Genomic DNA, 8,807 nt, shown 5'->3' on the forward strand with positions numbered 1-8,807 from the left:
GGGTCCCTTGTGTGCAGCTGAAGTCTTAAGGCCTGGAGAGCAGGCTGCAGGGGCCTCAGAGAAGAGCAACCCCCCAGGGAGGAGAAGCGGCTGCTGAAGGCATCCGCACGCGCTGGCACATGAAGTCTATTTTCCATGTGTCTGGAACCAGGCCGAAGCTTCCTGGGGTAATTTTAACCAGTATCCACTCTAGAACAATACCAAAAAAGGTAAGTTACTTGCCAGCCCAGACAGGCACATACCTAACCACTGCCCTTTCATGAATTAGACCCTGAAAACATTCAGAACTAAAGCTGCTTTAGGCACTGAAGTTAGAGCAGCCAAGCAAAGTATTCCTATGCTGGCTGTTGGCCCTCTTATTGAAATTAACTGTAAAGTGCCAGCTATTCTTACCCTCAGAAAATAGCCTGAGCCCCTCAGCTGTCTTCAGAGAGGGAAGGTATTTTTAGCCCCTAGAACAGCTGACTTAGGATTTGCTGCAGGAGCTAGGAGGGCAGGGGAGGATTGAATTGCAAGGGGCTAATGGGAGAGGGGGTTGGAATTAGCATCCAGGGGTCAGGAGCCAGCAGGGGCTTTAGGGCAAGTCAGTCCACGCTGCCTTTTTGATCAGCAAAGGGTCTTGGTATAAGCCAGTAGTTCTCAAAGCGTGGTCCCCATTCCAGCAGCGTCAGCATCACCTGGGAACCACTGCGTTAGAAAGGCGAAGTCTCAGCCCCCGCCTCAAACCTACTGACTCAGAACCGCTGTGCGTGGGGCCCAGCAATCTGTATTTAAACAAGCCCTTTGGGGGATTCCAGTGCTAGCTATAGTTTGAGAACCACTGATACAGCAAACCATCTAACCAGATCCCCTTGTGGATAAGGCTGGATGAAAGAATGATCTGCATTAATGTTCTCAACTCTTGAGTGTTTGTTCAAAGCCAGGAGTCTCCAGCCCAGAAAGACGTACCCACATGAAAATTTAGGTGCTCGCTGGCCCCGGTTAAAAACCCCTGCTCTTTGGCAACCTGGAGGCTCTTCTCTGGATCTAAGTGTGACATGCAGAGAATCTGAGTTGAAAGAGACTATGTACATCATCGACTCTACCCAAAGGAGGAAACTGCTCCGAAATACTCTTGAGAGGCTTAGCCTTAGCTGGACCCTTCCAGAGACAGGGAGCTCACTGCTTCTAAAGGGACTCTTTGCAATGGCCCTTGACTTAACTGGGGAGAATCAACTCTTGTTCATTCCTAGATAGGTTTATACCAACCAAGCTCCAATAACGTGGCTGAAATATAGGCTTATAAACCCAAATTAAAGAAAGTAACTGTCCTAAATGGTAGACATGAATGCAATATCTTTGTAATAACCCATCTCAGCGCTGGAGAATACTGGGTGATGGAAAAATCCTCCTTCACATTGATCGAAATCTACCTCCCACCCGGTTTGGGCTTCAGAGCCACAAGGAGCAAACCCAGTCTTGCTTTCCAAAAGACAGCCTTTACTTTTCATTGCCTTGCTCAGCACAGGGGTGCAGGGAGGGCTGTCTCAGAAGATGCAGGTGCAGCCCACGGCGATGGTCTCCATGACTGCGCGCTGGCGGCAGGGCCCGGTGCGTGGCGGCAGCGGGCAGAGGTGACGACGCACAGGCACCTGGCTGAACACAGGCACGCTCACCATGCTGCGGTCCTCCTGCATGGTGAAGGGGTTCACGCAGCCCAGACATAGGCACCGCGCCTCCGGCAGGTCTGCAGGAATGCGGCTAGGGTCATGGTTGATGCTGCGGGAAGGCAGGAGAGAGAGCACAGGGCAGAAGGAAGGTTGTGGGAAAGACAAATTGGTGCCCAGCCCCGATGCCCCTGCCTTTCCTAACCCAGGTTTTGATTGCACAGCAAGACCGTGCCGTGCTGGAGGAAAGGCAGTGGGCTTGTGGACCTGCAGCGCATCCCCTGGGAGCTTATTAGAAATGCAGAATCTCTCCCTACCCCAGACCTCCTGAATCAGAACCTGCATACTCAGAAGATCCCCAAGAAAGTCATGGGCACAGTAAAGTAGAAGCCCAGCTTCGGAGGATCTTTATGGACCCTTCCAGTTGCCACATTCCAGGTATGGGAGCCACTAGCAACATGTGGCTGTTTGAGCTTAAAATAATCAAAATTAGCTCCCCAGTCACACTAGCCACATTCCAAGTGCTCAGTAGTCACATGAGGCTAGTGGCTACCATACTGGACTTTACACTGTCACAGAAAGCTCTATTGAACATGCTCTTCTAGAGTCTCAGGACATAAGTTGTGTGGCTAAAAATCTTTGGCCTGGGTTCATGAGTGAGGACCCTTCAGGGTCAGTCCTTTTCTTCATTATTTATTCTCCACATATACACATGGCCCCTTCTGTGTGCCCAGGTGGTGTGCTGGGAAGGGGAGCTACAACCAAGTTAAGACACCACTCCTGTCCCCTAGGGGCAGCAGGTCTTGATTCCCAAGCCCAGCTGTGTATCCTAACCATGTGGAGATGTAGATAATGCCACTTGCTGGGCCTCATCCCTGGAGATTTTGATTGAATGGGGCATGAGAATCCTTAGATGATTCTGATGCAGGCACTGGGAATGGTCCCAGTCTAGCGTGAGAGACAGATGTGCACACAGCCAACTCAGTACTGCCTGGAAGTGCTGTAACTAGAGGTGTGTACAAGGCACTCGGAGCTGGAGGACGTGACATTTGGGGAAGGCCTTGCAGGCCCTTCACTGGAGACTTGGAGAACACAACGGCAGTGCCCTGCATGGATATCTCATTTAATAACAAGCCTATGACGTAGATATTATTATCACCTCCACTAATAGTTGAGGAATCTGAGGCTCAGAGAGGCTAAGCAACTTGCCCAAAGCCACACAGCCAGTAAAAGGCAGAGCCAGGATGCAAACCCAGGCCTCCAAATCCAAGGTCTTAGCTCTTACAATGACAGGGAGAGTGGGCAAGGCATCCCCTCCAGCCCGCAACACACAGCTTACCCACTGCTGCCCAGCCTGGCCTACCTGTAGCCCCAGGGCGACAGGCTCCTCTTGTTGGACAGCCACAGCTGCAGGTTGACCTCACACTTCCTCCTGGCCGGCTCGGAGCTGTTCCTCAGCTGGGCCACCATCTCCCCCAGGTTCCTCTCATATTCCTCCATGCGGGCATATGGCTTTGCCCGGGACACCAGGTCCAGCGGCACCTGGTGAGGCCCAGGGGCCAGGGTCCCAGGCCGCCCTTGCCCCTTCCTCTTGCCTTTGGGGTTCCTGGGCTGGCCCAGCCCCAGGAAGATGGAGATGGTGAGAAGGAATAGCTGGGGAGGAAGGCCACAGGTCAAAGGTGGGAGAGCCAGGTCTCCCTCTGGGCTAAGACTTGGGGCCCAAGGAAGGGGGAAGGAAGAAGCAAGGCCTCTAGCGGGGCCAGCCTCACCTGTCATGCCCTGGCCTGGTGCCACCAGCCCACCACATGTGTACAGAGGCACGTATGCACCACGCTCATCGCTAAGTCCTGTTGCACCTCTGAAAAATCTCCCCAGCCATCCACTTCACTATCTGTACCACCAGCCTCCCCTTCTTGGACAGCTCAACCAGCCTTCTACCTGGTACCCCACATCCTCCCCTGCCTCCTTCCAATCAATTCTCCACACCCTGGCCAAGGATGGGTGTTTGAAATGCAAACGTATTAACATCACCTGCCCAGGCCAGACCTCTGAGTTCTCCTTCCTCAAATCACTCCTGGCTGCCTCTCACACCCGTGCTTCAGCCTCAGGCCTTCTCGCAAACCTTCCTCTCCCCGTGCTCCTTTCTGCACAAGGACCTTGCACAGGCTGTTCCCTGCAGAGTCCTGCCTCTCACCCCTCAGGTCTTGGCTCCAGTGCCACTTCCTTAGGGAGGCCTCTGTGGACCTTCTTGGGCTCTCAACACCTGATGCCTCTCGCGTGACTGCAGTCTTACGGTGCATACGTGTGATTCTTTTATATGTTGGGCCCACACCTAGCACAGGCTCCATGAGGGCCAGCATCGTATCTGTTTCCACACACTGCCTTGTCCCCTGTGTCTGCACGGTACTGGGCACTTAGGTATTCAGTAAACATTTGCTGAGCGAATGAATGCCTGTCACCATCCCTGCCCATCTGTCGCTTACAGTCTGGCAAGGAAAACAGACGGCGAACAAGAAAACGTGCACCTAAGCCTCGCTAGCAGCAGTGTGTGGATGGGACCACACAGCGTGTGGTTAGAGAAGAGCAGGGCCACCCGCTTAGCCTTGCGGCAGTGGGGTGGTCTTGCAAAGACTTTCTGGGGAGGGGGCGTGTCTGGTGAGGTTTGAAGGATAAGACAGAGGTAGATATGGGCAGAGGGAGCCTAAAAATTGTACGGGGGTGGGGGAAGGAAAGTGTGAAACGAAGTTTCAGTTGGTTAAGAGCTTTGCTGAAAGGAAACAGCAAGGCTGAGAGTGGCTGGGAGGAGCGGCTGGGAGATGCAGCTGGGGAGGTGGGCAGGTCATGGCCCAGGATCCCTGTTGGCCTCCATGACAGCTTTGCTCCCCTCGTCCACACCCCGACCCTCTGCCTGCCTGACCCCTTGTCCACCCTCACCCGACGCCATCCACATCTGGGAGCATCAGGAAAGCCTCTCACTCACACGGGAGAGGACCTGGGAGCCCAGCAGGACACAGACTCCTCAGGAAGCCGGGAGAGAAGGGCCAGGACTTGGGTGGGGGCCAGGGCTGGTCAGAAGGGAGGACCCTCCAGGGGGAATTTCATCTCCTCGTTGAATCTAGCCAGGCTCCCACCTGCCCTGTATCCCTCACCCTACCACCCACACGGCCCATGCCGATCTACCCAGCCGGTCTTGACCCTCAGAAACAAGCTCCGGCAGAGCCCCTCTCGGCAGAACCATTTCTTGGCACAGAATCCATGACAGATTCAAGTGGCTGAATTCTTCCATTTTGGTCCTAGATTCTGCTGCAGAAAAATGTCTCCCTAACAATAGGCTTTCTCATCGGAGCTTCTCACATGGCGTTCTTAAACTCTGGCTCTCCCTTTATAGATGGGAAACAGAGAAACAGAAGGACTTGCCCAGGGTCACACAGCCTGGATCTCAGCACCCAGAGACTCTTTGGAAAAACCCCGATAACGGAGATGGCCAAGATCTCCCCAGATGCCTTTGGCCTGAAAGGGCCTCAGTGTCACAGGGCTGAGCCCGGCTCAGGAGCCGAGCTGCTGGCCATGGCTGCAGCCTCTGAGACCCGTCTCTGTTTCCTTCTTGTCCTGGGGGAGAGGACAGAGGGAGAACTCACCTCTGCAGATTCCAAGCCAAACAGAGGCTGCTATTAATCAATAGAGAAGAAGTAACGAAACACTCAGGCCCTAAAAAGGGATGGGGGCGGAACGGGGAATCGTCACGTACCAGGTTGTGTGGCCAGTCCATCCTGCGAGCCAGGCGATCGGGCTGCAGCTGCCACCCGCCTGGAACCCCAGATGCCTCCGCCAGGAGAATGGCAGCAACAGGACGGCGCGAAGCAATTATAGCTCGTCAGGGGGCTGCCGGGGGAGTGGGTGGGTGGGCTCGTCATCGCCTGGGAGCCTTGGGCCCCCAGCTGGCTGGGCCTGGCGCAGTGGCAGGCGGTGAGGGGTGTGGGGGCAGGCCAGGAGCTGGGCCGAGGTGCCCAGGGGCTGTTGACTGAGGGACAATGCCCTGTGTGTCTGATGGGGCTCTGGCGGGTGGCACCTCCGCCTGTGGCCTGCGGCCGGCCGCCCAGCCAGCACCCACAGGGCCGCCTGAGACAATCAGCTTCGTTAGTTTGGGGGATGGCAAGGGGGCAAGGGTGGAGGAGGGACAGGCTGTCCGTTGGTCAGGAGATCAAATGTTCTGAGAGAGAGCTAGCCAGGAGTGGGACACAGGCCCCATCTCCCAGGGAAACAGCCTCAGGCACTCCGGCCTCAGCCAGCCTCAGGTGAGCTCAGTGGCCCCCAGTACACTGGTAGTTCACAGGAGGGGAAACTGAGGCCGGAGTGAAGAAGGGACTTGTCTAGGATTATACAGTGAGTGAGAGATGACAGAGCTGGGGTTCGTATCTGGTGCCCATGTGGGGCTTTATCCACCACCCCACTCTGTTTTTCTTGGCATGTTTTCTGCACAGTTCTGGCCTGCTATGAACATGTTTCTGAATCTGTGTGCTCTCACGCAGGCCAAGTCACGGGTTCATGAGGACTTCATGGCCGGTTGTCCTGGCCTTCTGGATGCAACGCTCCCCCTCGTGTAGAGAAGGTCTCCACTCCAAGGGCCTGCCCCTGTGTGGCTGCTTGTGACTTCCATTCTCTCTCAGCCTCAGTTTCCTTCTCTGTAAAATGGGAGTTGTACCCAGGAATCGACAGTGGCCTGGCCCATTTCTCCCTGAAATCTTTCTGAGTCTCAGTGCCTCCATCTCTAGGATGGGGATGTCATAGTAGCCACCTCTCGGGGCTGCCACAAGGAGTAAGGGAAAGAACCCATGTTAAACAACTGGCACAGTGCCACGTAGTATGTGCTCAATAAACACAGCTGTTCATTATGAATGTTATCATTATAAAATAATTGTATAATTGTTATTGGGAACGTTAGCTATTCTATTAGCATCAGAGCAAGCACGGTTCTCGTTGCTCAGCCAACTCTCTTTTCTACCCCCTCGGGCCCACCCTCATGGCTGAGAGACTGCTGGGCTTCACAGGCTCTGGCCACAATTTCATGAGCTCAGGTGACCCCAGGGTCTACACATCCTGGAATCAGGGGCTGAATGGACCAGCCCTGCTGGTCTGGATCTCTCCCCTTGAGTGAGCAGCCCAGCTGAATGTGAGCGAGTAAGTCCCCCCAGGGAGACGAAGGAGGGGGTGGAAGGGGGTGTGAAGAGGACAGGGAAGGGACACCGCGAACAGGCATCCAGGACTGCACCGTCCTACTCAGGGCCACTCTTGGCCATTTACAGGAATCACCGAGGGGAAGAACGCAGGGTGCAAGGCGCTCCTGAATGTCACAAGATTAATCTGTCCGGGGCAGGTTTCCACAGCATAACTGAGAAGCTGGCGGAGGCTCGAGCTCATGAGAGATACCACCATATTTGGTCAAATACTAGACAGGGCTCTATTCTACCACTGGAAACTCCAGAGGGAGGGGGACTCTGAAAATACTTCCTCAAGCAACAAGGGCCCCCAGTCCCACCCCAGGCTGTCCCAGCCGCACCACCACTGTCCTTTGAACAAGCGAAACAGCCAGCACGAGAGGGCGAAGGATGGGGGCAACGTGGCTGTAACCTGTGCCACCTCCTTGCTGTCCCTCTGCTGCCGCTGCCGGTGGCGTCCAACAGACACGCAGCTGGGGGGACACATCCCTGCATCCACAGAAAGGTGGAGAAATTAAAAGATGGGGATTGGGCTGCTAGGGGGTTCCTCTGCTTCTCAGGACCCCTGAAACCACCACACTCTCCTTACCTGCTGGCGACACACACTGCTGGCTTCCGTCTCCCAAAGACAGGACTTGGCCGCCTCAGCTTCCAACTTCACATAGATTCCAGGGTCCTGGCCCCAGAGTTCTGACGGGGCGGGCCCAGGAATTTGCACCTTAACAAGGTCCCAGTCTGGGAGCTATAGGGGTCCTCACCCATCCCCTAGCTCATTCCCTGCCCCACCGCCATTCTACCACAAGGAGGCCAAGGCCCAGGGAGGGACAGGCCTTACCCAAGCTCACACAGCATGTTGGTGCAAGGTGGGGTAAGGCTGGTTTGAGCACAATTCAGTCTTCTAATTCTTACTAGTTTTCTCCAAACTTTATACATACAGCTCTGGGCTGGGCTAGGCCTCTTGGCTGCTTAAGAGGGAACGTAGGAGCCAGGCCAGTCCCTCTGGGAGTCCCAGAGCCCCCTCAATGTGGAGGGGGATCTGTGTGTACCCAAGCAGGTACAGTGGGGAGTCAAGGATGGGCCCAGGGACCATCACTGGGTTTCCCATTCCTGGGCCATCTCAGGCCAGGAAGGAGGCCCATTCTTCCAGCCTTGGTTTATAGAAACCACTGAGAGGTCATCAGCCCTGAAGGATATCCTGAGGGTGAACCCTGGCCAACCACTTAGAGACCCTACCCCTCAGGTCAGAGCCAGGCCTGAGGGAGGCATGGGAACTTGGGCTTCAGGGGTCTCTGCCCCACAGCAGAGTTGGGGTCCTTAGGTCTTTTCTCGCAGAAGGTGGTCAACACAGGGGAATGAGGGAAGGGGTGGCTGGGCTGGAGAGTGAGTGTCAGGGAATGGTCGTGCTCAGAGCCATCAGGTCCGTTAGCTGCTGCCCAGCTAGGAGCAGTTCTGTACTCACCACCAGGTGGCGCCACCAGAAAGCCAGACACCCCCAAGGAGCAGGCAAACCCTGGCAGAACTTCCGTGCCAGCCACCCGTTTTCCCTAGAATGGACCCTGGGCTGAAAACGAGGGAACCAGATAAGTAAAAGTCCTTTGCCTGCCCCCGGCTGCCCAAGCGACCCTACTGTTGATGAAGACCAGTGTCCGGGACACCTTCCACATCAGATCAGGAACAGCACAACCAGCCAAGAGTGAGGGGGCAGAGGTGGGGAGGGTTGGGGGCTTCTGTCTGCTGTGTGAGTGATTCCCTTCACTTGGAGCACCTACCACATGCTAGGCCCTAAGTATCTGGCACCTGGACACCGTAATTTTCAGAAAGAAACAATTAGCAATAATAGCTGCTGTATAATTCTACTTACTGACCACCAGGCACTGTGCTAAGTCCTTCATGTGCATTGTTTTATTAAATCCTTCCAACCACCCTGTGGTGAGGTCCTAATTTT

General features: G+C 55.0%; 1 protein-coding gene across 1 annotated transcript; it reads right to left on the minus strand.

The window, feature by feature from the left end:
• Positions 1 to 1,402: 1,402 nt before the first annotated feature.
• On the minus strand, positions 1,403 to 5,467 carry IL17B (interleukin 17B). Its single transcript, XM_036848305.1, has 3 exons — positions 5,395 to 5,467; positions 3,010 to 3,299; positions 1,403 to 1,758 (listed from the first exon to the last, which is right to left on the minus strand). The coding sequence occupies exons 1-3, from the start codon at positions 5,413 to 5,415 to the stop codon at positions 1,527 to 1,529; spliced, it is 543 nt and encodes a 180-aa protein (XP_036704200.1). The 5' UTR covers positions 5,416 to 5,467; the 3' UTR covers positions 1,403 to 1,526.
• Between the last annotated feature and the right edge of the window lie 3,340 nt (positions 5,468 to 8,807).

The sequence above is a fragment of the Balaenoptera musculus genome, chromosome 3, assembly GCF_009873245.2.
Source record: "Balaenoptera musculus isolate JJ_BM4_2016_0621 chromosome 3, mBalMus1.pri.v3, whole genome shotgun sequence".
In the NCBI taxonomy this organism is placed as follows: Eukaryota; Metazoa; Chordata; class Mammalia; order Artiodactyla; family Balaenopteridae; genus Balaenoptera; species Balaenoptera musculus.

Coding starts and splice junctions, on each gene's coding strand:
- IL17B (XM_036848305.1), bottom strand. CDS start 5,415: ATGGACTGGCCACACAACCTG. Junction 3,300..5,394: donor TGGACTGGCCACACAACCTG/GTACGTGACGAT, acceptor CTTCCTCCCCAG/CTATTCCTTCTCACCATCTC. Junction 1,759..3,009: donor CTGTCGCCCTGGGGCTACAG/GTAGGCCAGGCT, acceptor GCCTTCCCGCAG/CATCAACCATGACCCTAGCC.